Genomic DNA, 21,563 nt, shown 5'->3' on the forward strand with positions numbered 1-21,563 from the left:
AGCCCAGTCATGAAATTACCAATCATAATTAATTATGCTTCTGAAAAGCAGAAAAGTATAGTGGAATAAGCCATCTCCAAACCAAGTCAATGTAAAAATGCATAATATGCATAAATATGAAATGATTTGAGTCTGTCAGATCCGGGTAACTGGTGAACGGTAGACCTGCCACATTTTCAAGTCAGACACGTAGACTACTTGAGGTAAAGGTTTATTCCATACTGAATGGAAAAGATAAGAGACACAGCGTTTCGGCTACTTGAGATGGTTTACTAGAAGTTAGCAGATTTACGTTTCTCGCACTTGTATACATGCAGTGTGGGTTGCCTGACTAAAATTCGGCACTGTCTGTCCAAACAGAAGCCTGAAAGTGAATGTACTGTACAAAAACATGTTCAGTGTTTATACATAACCAACATAAAACACCTTGTTTTCCTCGCGGTTTCTCCTGTATTTCATTAAATGGGGGTGTTGTGAACTCAACCTGCAGCTCTTCAGATTGCCGTCACTCTCCCAGTGACAGTGGCAGGAACAGAGAGGAGCTTTTCAGAACTCAAGTTCATTAAAACATACCTGCGGTCCAAAATATAGGCAATATAGTGATGTTTTTTAATTAAACTTTCCTATCTGCTCAGCTTTACAGCTGATCTCACCTCCACTGTTATCGAGTGCACTTGACTCAATGACTTAATTTCATGTTTATTTCTACGATTCCTTCCTAGAAAGGTTTCAGTGCAGGAATTTGTGAGATATTATTTACTGTAATTTTGAGGTACCAGAGGTCCTTTTATCATTATTGATTGTTATTAAAGTTCCTATTTATTTCAATGTTCACATTTTATCATTGCAAAAACGTGTGTCTTGCTTTTAAGTTATTTATTATGCGTTCTTCAAAGCTGGTTAATAAAAGTTTTCTAGCTATATAATTCATTTATTAATTTTTAATAAGTAAAATACAGCTGGAGTGGGAGCAGATAATAGTAGTGTAGTGATAATAGGATTGTGACCTGCAGGGGCCCCTTTCCGAGACTTTGTCTATGACCGCCAAAAGCTGGGAAACTAAAGGGCAATAAAGCCCCTGGTGGTGAAACTAAGACTCCTATCACCAGCTGTTCACTGCCACTGTCAAGCTGCTAAACGCAGAGTCGGGCTCCTCACTGCAGTATCGTTCCTTATTTATTACAGTATTATAGGCCAACTAGGCAACTGCCTAGGATCCGGAGGCCACCAGGGGGCCCCCTCAATGTGCAACACAATATATTCCTAATCAGCACGTTCACATGTAAGCGAAAAAGTACCAATAGCGGCTCTTTCTGTTGCTGCTGTGGATTGTCCTTATGGAAGCCCAGTCATGAAATTACCAATTGTAACGCTTACGGCCGACAGGTACTGTGTAAGAGCCGGCGTACCAGAGCAGGTGACGTCACCGCCCTTCCCTGTGATAGCAGGACTACAGCTACTGGGCTGTAGAGAGATCTCTCTTTAGCTCACGGGGCTAGGTCGCTGCGGAGAGACGCGGAAGTCCCGGGTTCGAGCCCCGGACAGTGTGGGGCCGACCTGATGCGGCAAGGGCGCCCGCCTGAGCCCCCGTTGCGTTACACAATCATAATTAATTATGCTTCTGAAAAGCAGAAAAGTATAGCAGAATAAGCCATCTCCAAACCAAGTCAATGTAAAAATGCATAATATGCATAAATATGAAATGATTTGAGTCTGTCAGATCCGGGTAACTGGCGAACGGTAGACCTGCCACATTTTCAATTCAGACACGTAGACTACTTGAGGTAAAGGTTCAGTCCATACTGAATGGAAAAGAAAAGAGACACAGCGTTCACTGCCACTGTCAAGATGCTGAACGCAGAGTCGGGCTCTTCACTGCAGTATCGTTCCTTATTTATTACAGTATTTTATCGCATTGTGTCGTGACGTCATCGGAATCGTTAGAGAACCATCGAGAGCGGCTGTGAGCCATAATGCTTCAAGCGTCATCTGTAGGACTCGCTTTGAAAACACTCTCTTAACATAGCCAGACACAGACAGCTTCCTCTGTCTTCAGGAGCCTGTTTCCTGCCGAAGCCGCACTAGAGAGAGAGCTGCAGGCGACAGAATGATTCTGTCAATATCTGTACAATCTGACAGGTGTTTTTAAACTTGATGGTCTTCGTGCTCCAGACCTCCATTATACAGAGGGAGTTTGTGCTGCTGCCTTTTAAAAAGAAAATCACTAACACACATGGCATGTGCCTCATATAGAGCCAGCACTTAGAAGGGAAAGAATTCTGCACGTTTGTCCTTGTGCTGCAATCAAAGACTGGGAGTCCTGTGGTGATCTCTTTACTGTGTTTAACTGTGCAGCTGTGATCCTCTCTCCTGCTCCAGGAGAGCCACAGGCCTGCAGGTTCTGTAGGGAAACCAAGCCCCTCGATGAATAAAGACCTGAGTACAGTGATAATTAAGGTGAAGGAAGCCAACAAATGATCCTTTAGGTTATTAGGAGATCATGTTAGAATAAAAGCAGAAAGGTATTGGGGATTTGAACCGTGGCTGAGGATGTCTGTTCTTATGTTCATGAAATGTTTTTCTTTATGTTGTTTGGAAGACCTGCTTTTAAAGATCTGGTCATCAATATGTTAATTCATTCAAAGCATTCAAAATATTTTAACTCATTAAGACTGGGAAGAACAGATTCACTGTGATGAGAACAGGAGGACTCCTTTCACACTTCCAAAGCCTACAGCACTGCATTGTCTTTGCTTTTAATTTAATTAAATTGCAGCTTGGCCTCCATCTTTAAAGATATAGTGAGTCCTGGAGACAATGAGTGGACTTGTATTACAGCAGTATGGGAGAGATTTCCTTTAAAAAAGTGTCTCTGGGGTGGCAGGACCATACTTTCACACCCATTTTCCACAGATTAATCAATGCATCAGCATACTTATATTAAGTATAAGTAAGTTAGTCATTCTGAGGTTTTATGGACTGATATGGGGTATAGGCTAGGCCCAGTACTGTGATTAAACTAAACAGACCGTCTGTTGTAATTGATTTTCTAATACTGTTGCTCAGCATTCAATTGGTCATTCATTAGTCAATCCCAAACGACCCAATAGCATATAACAGGAGTAACAGGAGTAAATCACAAATTCTTTATCTTGTACACGTTGTACACAGACTACATGAGAAGGATGTTCTATTTTGATATCTTGATAATTTTTATTCCGTTAATCTCTTCTTTTGCATGAACGTCTTCAAAGACTTTGCAAGAGTGTGTGCGGCAGGAGAGGTTTGCCACCTGAAATGATGTTTCTGTGATAAATATGGATCGATCTTGAAATGAGAGGATCCTATTGGTCAGCTCTCGTCTTCGGGGGCTCCACCCCTCTGCCTAAAGAAGGGAAGCTTGACTGTAATTGGCGGACCCGGGTACGAGGCTGAGACTCTGGCAGAAGGGATATTGGGTGTCTGGTGTTTATGATCGAGCAACATTGTCAGCTTCACTTGAGGGCTCTAACGATGATGAAAAAATTCATTAAAATTGTGCTTGTTTATCTCCTGGAATCAATTTTAGCCTCATTGATTGGTAAGTTCCATTCTGTTCAAGACATTTTTTTGTCTTGAACAAAAAACAATTGTCAGTTAATGGAATTGTTATAATTTCTTATTTTTCGTATTTAACATTTATTTTTTATTTATATTATATTTTATTTTTTTATTATTGAAATAATTTGTTCTGAAAAATCCAGTGAGAATCATCTGCATAATAATAATGACAATAATAATAATAATAATAATAATAATAATAATAATAATAATACATTATGTGGCTGAAAATGCAAATTCAGAAAATTAAACAACTGTTTTATCTGCAGTCTGAGTAAAAAGTTCATTTTAATGTGCCATCCGGTCCCACTATTGATGTTCAATCAAAATGAGTCTCACGTGTTAAAATGCTCAACACTTTGTATTACAGCTGTAATAAAACGAGATAGTGCTAAATATTGTCCATAGGTTTAAAAATGAAATGGCTTTATTTTCTTTTTCCTTCCTAGGTTGTGAGGACCTCAGACTGGTGAACGGAGTAAACAGATGTAATGGGAGTCAGGAGGTTTTTAAGAATGGGAAATGGGGAAGAATTTGTTATGATGGCTGGAATATAAATAGGGGTATAGTTATATGTAATCAGCTAAATTGTGGGACTTATATTCATAATTACTATAACCGCTATAATCTCAGGAACATAGTCCTGTCTGGTGTTAAGTGTACAGGCACAGAGGCAGCTCTCCGCAACTGTATCTCTGACGCAGAGGTTTCAACATCTTGCACCAGAGCTAGCACACGAATTATTTGCTCCGGTAAGACAATTTCTCATCTAAATAAAAAAATTAAAAGCTTGAAAACAAAACAAATATTTATAAAAAATATTTTCTCCTCAGTCCAGGTATTGATCAGTGATAATAATATTAATAGTCTTTAGAATGGTTGTAAATTATCTGTCACTAAAGAATAGAAATAAAATAAAGGAAAAATACATTGTGCTAAAAAATGCAAAAGAATTCAGGAAACATTGATTGCACTGTAATGTTTTAGTCATTTAATGGAGATTTGTTTTCTTGATACTTTATGCATGAGAAAGTTCTACAGTTAGAAAGAGTTTGGTTTCCATAGTGGAGATCTTCTTTTAATCATTTTTGTTGGAAAAGTGGGAAAGATTTGTCCACTATTTTTTTAAAATATTTATCATTTACTTCTTTAACAATGTAAGGAGGAGAAAATCAATCATAAGTTAGGATGAAAGAAAAGTTTTAATCATTTAGTATATGTTGTTCTCAATGGTAAAACATGAGTTTCAAGAAACTTTCTAAGATTTCTTCCTAAAACTAAATGATATGGGATGATTGAATGGTGGTGGCAATAGATAATATTTTATGCAAAATATTGTGTCTAATTAGAATTTCCCCAATCTTTGGATTACAAAGACCAAAACAAAATATGAATGATAATTAAATTATGAAACTAAATGGCTCCTGATAACCTAATCGGTACATAAATAAAATTAATTTTAATTTAAATGACTGTTAAAATGTACCCATACTACTTCATGTAATTAGATTTAGTTATCATTCCCTATTCATTATTGAGCCCCATTTTTTAATTACAGTAATATGAAAAACCTTTACAGAAATTGTTTACAAAAACTGAAAATGGGTCATATCAGAAAACGGAACATTGCTGGTCTGAATAAAAATAATTTAAGACAATAATTTTCACTAGGAGACACAGCTCGGCTCTCTGGAGGGATGTGCTATGGAAGATTAGAGGTGAATCGAGGAGGCAGCTGGAGGTCAGTGTGCTCTCAGTCGGTGGACTCCAGAGACGCGGACGTGGTCTGTAGAGAACTGGGCTGTGGAGTCTCCAGGGCTGTGCTGGAAGGAGCCTCTTCAGGACAGGGGACTGGGCCCGTCTGGGCAGATGAGATCCAGTGTCGGGGTGATGAGGAGAAACTGGCCCACTGTCCAGTGCTGAAGAGAGAGCAGCACAACTGTACACATGCGGATGATGTCTCCATTGTCTGTTCTGGTAAGAAACACACAATTTCTACTTTACAAATGTACAAAAACATGCCATCTTAAAGATTATAGAGAAACCTTTAGATTTCAGGTACTCAATTACTGTAGGAATTTGAAGAAAAGACACGTTTGAATTAAAAAGTCACCACGTAATTTGTTAATTTCATTTTTTGTAATCATTTGAGTACTTTATCAAATGAATATAAAGACCTGCAAAATATGACTAATTCTGTGAAATCTAAGGTTTACACATCTTCTGCTCTTTTATCCACACTCACACACTGTCCTGTCCCCTGTCCCATGTCCCCTGCGATGTGTACTGTGTCCTGTGTTCAGGCTACACTGACTTCAGGCTGGCCAGCGGTCCTGACCAGTGCTCTGGCAGAGTGGAGATGAAGTTGGGGGCTCAGTGGGGGACAGTCTGCGATCAGGGCTGGGACCTCCGGGACGCCACAGTCCTCTGTCAGCAGCTGAACTGCGGCTATGCTGAAGCAGTCCTGGGCCCGGCCAGATTCGGACAGGGCAATGGCTCCACGTGGACCGATGTCTTCGACTGTGAGGGCACCGAGACTGAGCTAAGACACTGTCCCATCTCTCCATGGGCTCACAGCTCCTGCAGTCACAGCAGAGATGTGGGAGTCGTCTGCTCTGGTGAGTCCTGCTCTCTCCTGTACTGTAACTGGCCATTTTTATTTAAGGTTCATGAGAAAGAACTTCCACAGTGAGGTAAGAGCTACTCATTAGATCAAGTGTTTTTATTAATAAAAAAGGGCATTTTTAATTTATTCATATTACTATTATTAGGATAAGGTATTATATTGTGCATTTTGGGCAGTGACACTATATAACACATGTGTGATAAATTATTATCACAAACAGGCTTTTGTATATCTGTACTCATTTTATATTCAGTTGTTATAGGTATTTGTGAATCTGTGTTTTCCCAAATTAGGATTTTTAAATTATTAATGCATATGTTTTAGGTGTATTTGCAAAAATACAGGAATGGCATAATACACAGTTTCTGAAATACTAGTGTTTGGTGTAAAAATTGTAAATGCTGTGATTCTGGTGAAGTGATGAAACCTCCCACAGTATTTCACTGTTGAACTCCTGTCTGTCTCCTGTGTTGCCTGACTCTGCCAGGAGCGGCGGGAGGGGTCAGGCTGGTGGGAGGAGCCGGGCGCTGTGACGGGCGGGTGGAAGTCTTCTCCAGCGGCAAGTGGGGGCGCCTGCTGGACTCGTCCTGGACAGACTCTGCCGCCTCGGTGCTCTGCAGACAGCTGGGCTGCGGTTCGGCTCTAGAGACCTCTAGCTCCTCTCGCTACGGGCCGGGCCGCAGTGACGTGTGCTTCTCGGGCGTCTCGTGCTCCGGGGACGAGACTCACCTGGGGAACTGCAGCCGCTCACAGCCGGTCAGCTGTAGCTCCGGGAGTGACGTGGGAGTGCTCTGTGAGAGTGAGTCTGTCTGCAGGACATCACTCCTGCCCGAAACACACACTGGAGCGAGAAATCATTTTCATGAAAGAAAAAAAAAACTAAATCTGTCTTCATTCTTGGTGAATTAAAAGAAAAAAAAACAAAAATCTCATCACTCATACAGGCAGAATTTGCAAATATGTTTATTTTTCACAGGGCATTATAATTTACCTCCTTTTGTGTTGCTTGTGATCCAGCTACTTTACTGCCAAACTTAAAGATGACTTTAGCATTAGTTTACCAACACTTTGTACTGTTGTTGATTGTTATATAAAAACACTTGTTCTTGTTTAGAAGTGAAAGACGTCTCCCACTGTTCTTTCCCAAGAGAGATCCTGTCGTTTCCTCTCTGTGTCTCAGTGAAAGAGCTCAAACACACAAGAGTGAGCAGAGTTCCTGCTGTTTTCCGCTCCCACAGAACACGGGCTCCTCCGGCTGTCCGGGGCGGAGAGCCCCTGTGCTGGGCGGCTGGAGGTGTATCACCGGGGCTCCTGGGGGACGGTGTGCGATGACTCCTGGGACCTGGCGGACTCTCAGGTGGTGTGCAGGCAGCTCCAGTGTGGGACGGCCGTCCGCGCCCCAGCGCCAGTGTCCTTCAGCCAGGGCGCCGGACCCATCTGGCTGGACGAGGTGGGCTGTCTGGGGAACGAGTCGTCTCTGTGGGAGTGTCCCTCCAGACCCTGGGGTCAGCACGACTGCGGACACAAGGAGGACGTGACCATTGTGTGCTCAGGTGTGACAACAACATTCCTCATCAGCAAAGAAAAATATTTCGTCAATATTAGTCACTTGTGAAGGAAGGACACTCAGTGATCACGAGGGCCACTATGGCACAGAATTTGGAAGTAAAATCCTTGTATTGAATTTGTAAGAAATTTAAATTCAGTCAAAGTTGTAAGTTGTTCAACTCAAATATAGAAACCAACTACAAAACTGTCAATTGAATCATCATTTCTGTTTGAATGAAGCTGTTACAGGCTGGTCAAAAACACTAACAGCCCTGGAGAGGCTGACTATTGTGTGGTAGCTCACTTTAATGATTTAACATGAAAATGAGACAAATGGAGGGAAAAAAAAGTCTTCAGCCATCAGTCCTACTGTTTCACTAAGCAGGTTCTCTGTCTCACATCATAGTGAGAAGATCATTTCCCTGTTCTGTTTTTTAGAATGCCAAAATGTAAAGTTTCTGCAACATAAACACCAACCTGTGAGAAGAAGCAGAAGAAACAGTAATGATAAAGCTTTGCTGCCTGTTCACCATGGCTTGCTCAGTGTAACAGGTTTTTATCACCAGCTACTGCAGCACCTCTTTGTCAGCTGTGATCCCCCAGGCCCAGTGCCTGCTGTCTGTCTCTCTCCCCTGGCAGCACTGTGGCACAGTGGGTAGGATTGTGGACTTGTCACTGGAAAGCTGTGGCTCCAAATCCTGGGTGACTCCTGAGCAACATACTGCTCTGGTATTGCTGTATTAAAATATCCAGCTGTATAAATAGGAGCAAATATTTTTCAATAGAAAGATTGCAGTGTAGTTAATTATCAATCTAATTAATCATCTCTCTCCCCAGAGTTCAAGCAGCTGAGGCTGGTGAGCGAGCAGTTTGAGTGCGCTGGGAGAGCTGAGGTCTTCTACAACGGCACCTGGGGGAGCATCTGTCAAAACCGCATGGACTCTCACACAGCTTCACTGATATGTCGCCAGCTGAACTGTGGGGATTTCATTGACTTTTATAGCCCTGCCGATGGGTCAGGTCTCAAATGGCTTGATGATGTTCAGTGTAAAAAGCATGACGTGTCACTGTGGCAGTGCTCCCATTCCCCTTGGGGAGAGAACAGCTGTGATGACAGAGACGTAGCAGGTTTAATTTGCACAGGTACAGTGTTTAACAGGTATAACTTTTCTTTTACTGCTTCCATGATTTTCGAAGCATTAGCACCTTTCCACAGTGACTGAAATTGCTTTTAAATTCCACTCCAATTTCCTTCCCCTTGTGTAATACTTTGTACCTTAAGGATCTCTAATTCAATTCTTTACAGGTAAAAGAGCTAAACCAGCCCCCACCACCCCAAGACCTTGTACTGAAGACCCAGATCAGCCCCACTGTCCAGGTAACATCATGGTGATGGGAGACTTCTGTTTCCCTGCTCTTCAGTGTGCTGGATGTTAGTCTTGTGTCATGTGAAGTAGGAGCCACAGCTTTTTCCTTATGGATGGGACCTGAGGGGGCCCCTGACATAGAACTTTGCTTTACAGTTGAGGAGTCTCCTTAGAGGTTTCGATTATCAGAGGGAATGGAGTGCGTGTTCTCCACTCTAAGTTTTCCTTGATTATTGCCTTCCTGGGTGCAAATTAATTGACCAAATTTTACCAGAGAGCTTTGAATGATTGCCCAGACCTGACTCTCTTGTCCCCTTCTCTCTGCAGAGACAGAGAGGCTGCGGCTCATGGGAGGGGTCAGTAACTGCTCTGGCCGGGTGGAGGTGCTGTACGGGGGCTCCTGGGGGACGGTGTGCGATGACTCCTGGGACCTGCGGGACGTCCAGGTGGTGTGCAGGCAGCTGGGCTGTGGGGAGGCAGTGAGCGCTGGGACAGAGGCCTCCTGGGGGGAGGGGAACGGGACGGTGTGGCTGGACGAGGTGAACTGCAGGGGCAGCGAACTCCACCTGTGGGACTGTGAGCACGCCGCACTGGGGCAGAGCGACTGCCCGCACAGGAGGAGAGCAGGGGTTCACTGTGCTGGTGAGTGCAGAGAGAGAGCTAGTGGCATTTTTAATAGAAGATTTTCAAACATTTCTGAGCCCTTTTTTCTGTAGTTAACAAGTTCAATATATCAGGGAAAAATATATTTTGCTTCATATGGTTTCAAGCTTGACTCAGTGATTCTTTGTGTGACTGACATCAGTTAGGGCGAGTATTACGAACCCTGTGCAGGTCTCTGGTGGAGTCCAGGCCAAACGAGTCTGAGAAGGGCGAGGCAGGAGGGAAGTCGATAGGTCCAGGCGTAGTCGAGTCCAGAGAGGAGACGAAAGAATGGTCGAAAGGTAGGAGCTGGAAAGGGGTCCGAGAGGCGAGGTCCGAGAGCGTAAGATGTCTAAGGTTGTCGGTAACGAGAGCTCAGGAGGCGGGAAGATTCCCAATACCGAGCAGTGAACAAGGTTAGCAGGGGGTTTAAGCAGTGAGGGAAGAGGTGTGGTGTGGTAATTGGGTAATGGGAGTTAATTAAGGCCAGCTGCGCTTGGAACAACATCTCCTTTGCATCAGATCATCCCCACCATAGACAACTTGGAAAATGCTCAGAAAAAAAACATCAACCTGTTTCCTCCTCTGTTTCAGATCCCCCAAAGCCCAGACCAGCCCCTCAGGCTCCAGGAGGCCAGTCCTCTGTGTGGATAGTCTGCATCGTCCTGGGAGCCCTGCTGTTCGTGGCTGCTGCCCTGGCCTGTGGGCAGAGACAGAGGAACAGAGCCCTTCAGAAAGGTGAGCCTGGTCTCCCCACTGTCTCTACCAGTCAGACTCTGTATTGTGTTCGACAGCACAGCAGTGCTGATCAAGAGCAGGTCAGTGGTGTCTGATCTCACATCCACAGTACTGGTCTGGCTCTAATCTGACTATGAAGTGAAGAAATGGTGACTGGTGCCCTGATTCAGAAAGATACACTGTGGAATCACAGTTCTTTTCTGTTGAAATAGGTTCTGTACATTGACACAGTTAAAAATACTGATTTTTTAAACTTTCTGACTGAGTTTGTGATTTTTTTCTGGTTAGTGAGAATGAGAAAGTGTTCTCTACAATCTGACAATAACCATCGTGTCTGTGGGATATCTCATATTAACAGGCCTCTTTTTCATCTCCAATCAGAGATTGCTCAATGGGAAATGACCTCCTTGCCCTACCAGGACGCTCTGTATGAAGAAATTAACTACAAGCTGTACCAGCAGGGAACATACAGCCAGCACAGAAAAGGTTTGCTGCCTGTCTGCTTCACTACTGTCTTCTTCCCCAAGCTGGTGTCAGTTGTGCAAACATTATTCCTGTTAGAGGAGTAGAAGGGATCTAGTGAGGAGAGGAGTCTCTCAGCAGATGGAGTGACTGTCCTGTCTGATCTCTGTGCTGCAGGGTGTGATCTCTCTGGAGGGCTGGACTATGATGATGTGGCAGATGAGGACAGTAAAACTCCAGGTAACACAGGCTGGGGTCTGAAGTGGTTGTGATTGTGAGAATGAATAAAGGATTGTGAAGATGAAAATTCAAGGGCACCACAGCTGAGTAGTGGTTATTTCAAAGCTTCAAGCCTTGGGAGCTATTGCATAGCTAGATATCAAACAATAGTGGTTAATTGTCACCGCTGCATACGAAACTCTGTAAATTAATGTGTATATAGTGCAGGCTTTGTTCTCTGCTTGCGGATACAATTGACTGAGTCTCTTCTCTCCAGGGAGTCTGTCTGGGGATGATCTGGACTATGACGATGTGAAGGAGGATGGAGAGACCTCAGTTCCAGGTACAGTCACAGCTCTTTGTGAATTTTTGCAGAGCTGATATTTAAGCTGTTTGTCCTCTATAGGACTATAAATATATAAAACTATTATATATAGTATAATATATAATAAAACTAATTATATATAGTAGTATAATTATGATAGCTTCTCAGTAACCCTCTTTTCCACAGATCAGTGATATCATTATGGTTTGTTTCTCAGTACCTTTCTTGGTGACTCTCTTCTCTCCAGGGGGTGTGACTGAGGGTGATCTGGACTATGATGATGTCCAGGAGGACAATGGGACCTCAGTTCCAGGTAGAACCACAGCTGTTTCCTAGGATCTGCTGAACTGATAGTGAGAATCACTCTACTTCAGCCAGAATTGTGTAACTTGAGCTGAAAAGTGATTCAGCCTAATAGTGTACTTGTGAACCTGAGTGTTTCTGTCTCTTGCAGAGACAGTCCTGTCTGGAAGAGTCTCCCCAGAACCTTCACTCCTGGGTGACAATGAATACGATGAGCCCTATGAGCAGAGCAAGTGACCCCCTGAGCCACAGCAACTCTCCAGACACAGCAGACCTGCAGCATCGTGTTTCATTCAGCTTCCATTCCCTTTAAACAGGCAGTTCATAACCTCCAGTTCTGTGTATTACACTGTTAGGCAGTTTATATTCAGCTCTGCACTTGTTAAACTGTTCATTATTAACAGGATATTTTGCTTTGTTTCAAATTTTTGATTTAATAAAAATTTTTTTAAATGATTTAAAAATTATTCTGGATTCTGGACTTTGCTCGATTAGAAAAAACAAGTAGTGTTAGATAGTATAGTAGTTTCGCCTATTTTAGATTTTGAAAACTACAAGCTGTGTCACAGATATGGGGGTGTCACAAATGTATAGTGACCCCGATATGCAGGAAAAGCCAGCAGCATTCTCCGGACGGCCACAATCCAGTATCCTGGTGTGCTCCTTTCCGCCAAATTGCAGGAAAAGACATTGTTCTTCAGTCCCACCTGTCTTAAATAACATGTCCCATTAAGATCTCCCTACCCAGTCTCTCTGCACGTACAGGGTAGGAGGAGGAAGACGATGCCTCAGCCTTCCTCTGATGCTCTCTATAGAGTCCCCCTCTGCTCTTCGAGTCCTGTCCTGCATCCAGTGGTGCAAATTCTCCCCTGTCCTGTCCAAATCCTCCCCCCATCCTTAGCCCTGTCCTGTGTCTGGTGTTGTAACCTGTACCCCACACCATTCTCACTGAGAACCCCTGTCTGAGGCTTATATATCCTCCTCCTGGCCAGAGCGTAGTGGAGACTAATTAATGGGCTCACTGTATGTATGTGCCCATGTATAACAGTATATCGTTTCTACCTACTTTGTTCTTTGTGTTTTTCTCAATGCCTGTATGTTCCATGGCTGGTCCAACCTGTTCCCAGTCCCACGTCACCACTGAACTGTGATGTAACTAATGGGGACCTAGGAAAACAGTATGATGCTCAGCCTTTGTTGAGCACCTGCTCCATGGGTTACACCAGGAAGGTTTGAAGACCTTGATTAGAGTGAAGAAGCCAACACTAGAAGAAACAAAACCACTCCTAACACAACTCAAACTAAAAGACACTGGCCATTACATACATACTGTACTGAAAGTCAATATACCTCCAGAACCTGCTGCCCTCCACACACTTTTGTCAATCTGTACACCTGTACATTCTTTCAAGCACAAGGACTGTGAGCTTGTCACAGTGCAGTGATGACATTTGCAGCTGTTTTCCCAGAAACCAAACACATCGTCAGTCCTCACTGCAGAGGAAAAGTGTTTCTTTCCAAAAAATGTTTTTTTCAAAAACTTCACATTAAATATATTTAGTATATGAAGGGTCAGTTCAGTCAATACTGCTGATACAAAGTGAGGAATGTGCTGTATCTTCCACTGAACAGCTCACAGTATTGCAGCAGTGGTGTACTGGAACCCCCTGCTGGTGAAACTAAGACTCCTGTCTCCAGGCTGTTCACTGCCAGCATGAAACTGCTGAACTGGAGTGTAGGGCCATTCACTGCAGTATCAATCCTTATTTCTTACAGTATTTTACCACATTGTGTCGAGACATAATCAGAATTGACAGCGGCTCTGTGCCAGTATACTTCAAGCGTACAACAATATCGCAATCTGTAGGAGTCGCTTTGAAAACACTCTCTTCACACAAACACGTAGAAACAGCTTCCCCTGTCTTCAGGAGCCTGTTTCCTGTAGAAGCTGCAGTAGATAGAGAGCTGCAGGAGACAGAATGATTCTGCCAGTATCTTTGCGATCTGACAGGTGTTTTTAACCATGATGGTCTATGAGCTCCAGACCTACATTATACAGAGGGAGTCATTCCTGCTGCTTTTTTAAAAGAAATCGCTAACACACATGGCATATATCAGATACAACCCGTTCTTCAAAGGGAGTAAATTCTGCACGCTCATCCCTGTGCCACAATCAAAGACTGGGAGTCCTGCGCTGATCTCTTTACTGTGTTTAACTGTGCAGCTGTGATCCTCTGTCCTGCTCCCGGAGGGCCACAGGCCTGCAGGTTCTGTAGGGAAACCAAGCCCCTTGACGATTAAAGACTTGGAAACAAGTCTAAGGTGATGGAACCAACAAATGACCCTTTAAGTGATTAGGAGATCATGGAATCATGAATGAATTCATGCAATGAAAACATAAAGACTTTGGGGTTTATGTTTATCCAGTGTTTTTCATTTTTATTCATGTTGTTAGGAAAAACCTTTTAATGATCTGGCGATTTAATGATTTTGTGAAAGCATCACCACATAGAACTTTTGAAGCTGCTCTTCAGGATTGGATGGGTCATGATTCTGTTATGAATGGAAATTGAGCTGCTGCCCAGGCCCAGCACTATATTGCTTGCATGAGGCTGAAAATTGCTGATCAGCATTCAGTCACAGTTACTGTTCGTCACACAGTGGCAGATCACTACAGTTGGCAGATCACATAGAGTAGAATCAATTATTTAAGATTGAATAGGTTATGATCCAATCATTTGTAGCTGATATGTACTGAAATAGGGTGCCGCTTAGGCCCAGCACAGAGATTGAACAAAGCAGGCTTTCTCATATGTATTTATATATGAGTCCTAAGACTGAATGAGTCACATTTACTGTATATCACTCTGAAGCAGATCGCTATGGTCAGCAGATTACATAATATGGAATAGAATGAATTTTGGCCTAACTGAGGCGCACCAAGACTAGAGATGTAATTTATAATTCTGGTTCTGTTAATAAGCTGCTTTGACAGGATGCTGCTTTTTGATATCTTGATTCATTTTTAAAAGCATATAATCTTACTTTGGCAAAAGACTTCAAAGACTTTGCAAGAGTGTAGCTTCTGCAGCAAACGTTTTTACGAATAAAGTGCAATTTTTCTGCTATAAATGGATCGAACTGAAATCAGGGGCTCCTATTGGTCATCTCCCTAACTGTGGGGCTCCACCTCTCTGCCTATAGAAGGTGCGTGTGTCTGTAATTGGTGGGCTCAGGTTCGAGGATGTGACATTGTAGCAGGAGTCATGTTGGGTGTTCGTCTATGTTAGAGCCCGGGGCGAGATCGGTACACACTGTCGATTTCACACGACGTCAAGGATGGAAAAAATCCTTCAGATTAAACTTCTTTTCCTATTGGACCTGATCATGTTTCACTTAGCAGGTGAGTTTTGGTTAATTTAATCCTTATTGTTATTTAATTGTCGTTGTGGTACTGGATCAGTGTGTGAAGACAGTGACTCCTCGGTTATTAAGGCGGCCAGAGCCGACAGTGACAAATTAATATGATTAGAATTGATGGATCTTTTAGGTAATCCTTGTATGTTTCAAATATTTAATGGAAATTAAATTTATGATTTATAAATAATGTCTAAATATTTTTAACTACTTTTGACAATTGAAGCATTTTCTTATTTAGGAGTACAACATGCTGTTATTCAATTTTGAAGGTACTACTGTACCAGTAGAAAAATATGTTTTGAGTGATTCTAATATTTAAAATTCTGCTTCACCTCTTATACTGTACTGCTGGTACTACTACTGGTAATAATCTTCAGTCAGTGTGAGAAGGCTACTATTTTAGGAGAACATTTTCCTTCTTAGAATGAAAGAATTTGAAGGCATCTTTATTCATGAAATAATTTCAAATATTTTTTAAGTATCTAGAGGAAAGCACACAAACTTGAAAATTTCACTTTTTTTGTTTAAATATTTTCTTCTGTGATAGAAAATTTGGAGATGCATAACAATTGACTTGAGTTCGTCTGATATCTTGAGCATGAGACCTACCTTATACCCACTTTAACGATAAATCATGGTACTGTCAGGTCTTCTCTTTCTCCAGTGATGACCCTCAGCTGTGAAGTTTTTTTTTATTCTGGGATTCTATTATTTTATTTTTACTGTTACACATAGCAATGAACCAGCCTTTTCTTGCAGGAAACAACATTATAGGTTCGGTTTCATAGACTAGGGACTCTCTTCAGCTCTTCATTTACTCCGATGATTTAATATGCTTTTTCAGCAGAAGTAAACAGCAAAAATACAAAGGAGCTGTCTGTTAAAAACTTTAGATTATTTTTCCTTTTTTATAGCTTTTTTACTAGGCCATAGATTAAGCTGAATTTTATGTACAATGATATTATTAATGTATTCTTTAAGATATAGAAGAAGATACAGTATGTAATGGAATGATTATTGACATTTTGCCAATTCCCAGTATAACCATCCAGTTGCTGAAGTGCCCATCTGCTGTAGGCTGATGCTGACATTGTCTTTTTTTATGTTTCATTCAGTTCACCACCCAAATGAAATGGGATAGGATTTATACAGTAGTAATATAGTGGAATTCGTAGTATTACTGTACATAATAGGGTAGTATACTATCCTGTGTGATTGTAGTGTTTCACTGCAAAGCTGAAAATGTGAGAAAAAAGCTTTGAATTGTCTTTGGAAAAAAAATATTTAGAATCTAGTGACAGGTGCTTTACATTTTTTGTCTTATTATTTTCAGGTAGCCTTTTTTTTCAATTTAATGAATCTGCTTTTGTTTTGCTGTTTTCTGAGTATCAGATTTTGATTAATGTGCATAAAAATACTTGAGTTTTTCTATGCAATATACATTTTTTAAATTAAAAAGCCATGAAAAAAAGAAATTAGACAATTCTTGATATATTATATTGATATTTAAATATATGTTTATTTTTCAAATTTTCATCTCCCCCTAAAAACTAAAAACAGTATAGCAACAGTGGTGTGAACCAAATGGAACCGAAGAACATAAGAAAGTTTACCCTTGGGTTCAATTCCTGGGGTGCTGTCTGTGTGGAGTCTGCATGCTCTCCCTATGTTCACTTGAATTTCCTACAGGTGCTCTGGTTTCCTCCCACAGTCAAAAAAAACATACCAGTAGGTTACTTGGCTTCTGGGAAAACTGCCCCTGCTGTGAGTGTGTGTGTGTCAGTGTGTGTGTCCTGTGATGGACTGGTGTCCCATCCAGGGTGTACCCTGCCTTGTGCCCGTTGCTTGCTCGATTAGGCTCCGGCCCCCCTGTGACCCTGTGCTGGATAAAGTGGTCAGAAAATGGAGAGGTTAGTGAATGTGTAATTGTGAAAACATTCCAATTCAAATACAACACACAAGACAGTCTATTCATATGTTGTTTAAAATTTAAAAATATTTTCAACTATTAGTGAAGTCTGTACTGTATGTTTGATACAGTAGCATGTCCAGTGCTGTTTTGCAGATTTGGTATAAACTACTTATAGTACTGTATGTCCATTTAGTACATAGTGATTGTAACAAAACATACAATCCAATTCCCGGGTATATTTCCATATTTGTGTATTTCCTTTGCATAAATAAATTTTATAGCAATGGTTTTCAATACAGAAGGTTGCTCATTCTCAGCTTTTAAATATGCTGCTTGAAAGATGGGTTGAAACTTTAAATGTTCTCTGAATTTCATATTTACAGTACATATGGACACCGATAAACTTTCTTCTACTACTTTTTCAAAAAATATTGGCACAGCTATGAAGTGTTATGAAATGGCAGCTAAAGTCTTGTTAAAGAAAATGCAGCTGTTTGCTGATGTTGGTTTTTTAAGGTTGAAACGGCAACTCTCGTGACTACAGTATGATATTGGAGACAATTTTGAATTCCACACAAACGTACACGAAACAAGCGTATTAAATGCAAAATCTCCACCCCACCTGCTGCCAGAGTCAAAAAGAGAAGCAAAATTGCAAACATTGTTGTCCGCACATTCAGTACAGTAATTCAGCGCCTGCACTTCCCCAGACTGTGCTACTACCGAGCAAGTTCGCGGTCCATAGTCACGTGATCACCTGAAAAATAACACGCTCGTCTCAGGAGCGAAACCAGCTCGGAATCTACTTGCAATGGCACAAGTTCTGTATTTAATTTCTACTTATACTGAGGACTTTAACATAGAATTCAAGAACAGTGACAATGGGTTTGTTGTTCTTTTGGAAACAGTGTTGCTTTATATTACAAGACTTGTTCTCTTGCTCTGTTGCTTTCATACCTAGATTAATTCTAGAGACAAAACAGTAATGTGGACAATCTGTAATCTACAACAAAACTATTCTAGACCATATTTTTTCTTTGTGGTTTTATGTTAACTTCAAAATTCAAACTGTACTGAATTTCTGCCTTAAAAGCGTTTTGTAGCTTGCAACTACAAAAACCTATAACAAGTATAGAAAAACATATACAGTATATATTAAAACCTAGATCTATTCAATACCAATATTATTTTCTTCATTGTAATATGTAAACATGTAAATGTTTAAGCACAAATACAGTATATCTTGTCTATTACGTGTCTCCAGTTCCATGAAATAACATAAAATCCAGCATTACTGAAATTCCTTTCACATTGTGATCAGATTTCTGACCTGTACAATTTTGCTCTTTTCAGGGTGTGAGGATCTGAGGCTGGTGGATTTTGGAAATCGCTGTGATGGAAGAGTAGAGGTTTTTAGGAACGGACAGTGGGGAACATTTTGTGTTTTGTCCTGGTATAATGAAAATGGTAAAGTTGTGTGTGATCAGCTGAGCTGTGGGGCTTATGAAGCAGCTTATTATGCCCCAGGATCATCTCTGCCCATCGTGCTGAGTGGGGTTCAGTGCAGTGGGACAGAGTCAAGTCTGCTGGACTGTCAGTCAGATCCACAGGTTTCACAGTCCTGCACTCATGACAAGGATGTCAGAATTAAATGTTCAGGTAAGGATACTTCATTACTAATTTAGGGTAATATTGTTAATATGTTAATTTAGGGTAATTGTTTTTAAAAAGTTTTCTGCTGTATTTAGTGTAAAAACATCATAAATATAATTCAGTCTGTTCAGTTAAGGTCAAACTAAAAAGATTCTGTTCCTTCAGTCTAACAATATAGGATATTTCTTTAAACCACTGGATCTGGTTGCTGTTCTCTGGACTGATCCCAGAGCAGTGACATCTTTTTCGATAATGTGGTCATCCAAATTATATTATAAATTTGTTCTGTGCCTCTATGATATTTGCTAATCCTTCTACTTAGATATCATGTGCAAACCTGACTAGTTTACCGACTAAACCAGAATCTAGATCACTGCTGTAAATTGGGAAGAACAATGGTCTTTGTTTAGATCCTTCTGGGTCTCCTCTAATTACATCACCTTTACAAGATTACATTCACAATTACATTCAGATGTGACGAGAATGAACTACAACTTCATGTGATTGATGATCACATACAGTAGGGGAGAGGGTAAACACCATTAAGTTTCTTGGCACAACAACTCTTCCACCTAGAAATAAGGGAACAATGTACCAGATAGTGAAGAAAGCCCATGAGAGAATCAGGCAGCTCAGAACGTTTGCTGTGTATCGGGAAGCAATGTCCATTTTTACTGGGTAAGATCACGTTAACATTTTCTGGGACGGTCTGGTTCAGGAACTTAGCCACTCAGGAGAGGACACAGCTGCAGAGAAAGGTGCACACTGCTTCTGTCTGTCTCTTCCTTGTACACAACACATTTAAATTGGAAAGCTCTGAAGATTATCAATGCCAACTCTCTACCAGCTTTTCCCTCTGTCTTCTCCAGAAGAAGAATAAGATGTATCAAATCCAGAACAGAGAGGTTTCGGAAGAACACCTACTCTATTTGCTCTCTTAACTTAACTCTGTTACACAAATATTTATTGGTAAATATTGGTAAACCTGTGATTACAGGTTCTATCTTCACAGTAATATAGAATTATAGTGCATTTCATATATGATATGAGTTACTTATGATTTTCTTTCTCTTCTGTATCTTTTTTTTCTAAAAAAAAGTTATTGAACCTGCTACTTTGAATCACAAAACTATCCTAATAACCTAAAGAGTTGTTGTAGGAACAAATTTGATGTAGTGGCTGACACAAAGCAGTGGCTAAGATCATGGAGAGCCCATCCTGACAGTTCTGTCACGTTTGTAAACCCCTCCTCTGAAGGGTGCTCCAGCCCTTCCTGGTTTTTTACTCATCTCCCGCACCTGCTCCCTGTTCCAGCCCCCTTCTCAGTTCCCCTTAAAAGCCAGGCGCTGACACTATTCCGGGCTCTGCATTGGTTCCCATACCAGGTGAGTCCGGGACCTGGAAGCGCCTGGTCCCATCAAGGTTTTAGTTTCTGTTCCCGTTCCTGTTCCCGTTCCCCTGCCGGTCCCGACCCTGTTCTTGTTTTAATCGTCTGTCTTGGATGGATCGCCTGGCTTTGGACTTTTGCCCTTTTTTGGATACCCCCTTTTGGACTCAGCTCTGGATTGTTTGCCTCGGCCACACCTTCCCCGAACACCAGCGCACTATGGACACGCCCCTTGTTTTCATTCCTGACTCCTGCAGGCCTTTTTCCCTATGTTTTCCTCACTTATCCCCGGATTGTGTCTTCCGCATAGGGTCTGGAAAGAACACTTTCATTACAAGTTCCTCTCCTTAATGTGGGATTCTGTGTACTCTGAGTGCTGAAGGTTTAATCAGGCCTGCTGTGCCTACTTCTACTGTGATTTCCCTTTCTTAGAATCTGCAAAGTTCTTGTGATCAGTTTCATATTTCTGCAATCATAGTTTATACAGATGCAGCCATTCAAAGTGCGCGTCACAGACACGTACCGCAGGTGACGTCGCTCAGTATGACGCAAGATGACGCGTGGCACCGCAGTACGTGATTGGTTGACCGACAGGGGCACTCGTGGTCCGTTGGTCTGTCGTAGAAAGACTTACAGTAAAAACGTCTTTGCTGTGCCCGTTGTAGATATTGAATTTTACCACTGAAGGGAAATCTTAGTAGCTGAGCATAAAAAGAATAGGAGCATACTGTAACGCGTGTGAAGGCCATAAACGATATTAATTTTGGAACATAAACATACAGTATATACTGTAGCTGGTCTTGGTACTTTAAAGAAAAAAATACACACCAGTATTCCATTTCTCCCTAAACATTTTAAGCTTTGAAGTCTTTAACTAACATGATACCGGAGTCAACAAGCATACTTTTAGAATTTGATTAAAAGGGAATATAATATGGAATCGCGTATCTAAAGAATTTAATAACGGTATTCGTGTGCTGCGACAGGGCTGTGTAGGGCTTTTTCGCCTGCCTGTTCATGTGAGCTGTCTTCTAGCCGACTGGTCTAGGTGCGTGACTAGCAACTGGGAGGTTGTGTGATCGAATCCAGCTGGTGCCGGACTTTTCTTTTAACAAACATTTCTTCGAAAAAATAGAATAGCGATATTATGGACAATAAATTGACTTTTATATTTCAAAATATCGCAACATGAACGATATTTGCGATATTTTGAACATATCTTCCCTTCTGACAGCGGTTCCTCCTTCTATTGTGTGTGTGTGTGCAACAGAGTAAATTTTTATAGAGAAATGGAGGCTGGACAGTATGCGTTACAATATAAACATTTATATTGATTTAAATCGTGTTCTGATTTAAATCGC

At 41.4% G+C, this 21,563-nt stretch overlaps 1 protein-coding gene across 1 annotated transcript; it reads left to right on the forward strand.

The window, feature by feature from the left end:
- Nucleotides 1-5,017: 5,017 nt before the first annotated feature.
- LOC148833625 (antigen WC1.1-like) lies at nucleotides 5,018-12,067 on the forward strand. The gene is made up of 13 exons (XM_088915255.1): nucleotides 5,018-5,039; nucleotides 5,272-5,577; nucleotides 5,904-6,218; nucleotides 6,714-7,025; nucleotides 7,465-7,779; nucleotides 8,612-8,917; nucleotides 9,469-9,783; nucleotides 10,378-10,521; nucleotides 10,903-11,007; nucleotides 11,161-11,223; nucleotides 11,480-11,545; nucleotides 11,775-11,840; nucleotides 11,982-12,067. Exons 1-13 carry the CDS (start codon nucleotides 5,018-5,020, stop codon nucleotides 12,065-12,067), a joined length of 2,421 nt encoding a protein of 806 aa, XP_088771381.1.
- Nucleotides 12,068-21,563: the final 9,496 nt, after the last annotated feature.

Source organism: Atractosteus spatula, chromosome 5, assembly GCF_055471065.1.
Source record: "Atractosteus spatula isolate fAtrSpa1 chromosome 5, fAtrSpa1.hap1, whole genome shotgun sequence".
Lineage (NCBI taxonomy): Eukaryota > Metazoa > Chordata > Actinopteri > Semionotiformes > Lepisosteidae > Atractosteus > Atractosteus spatula.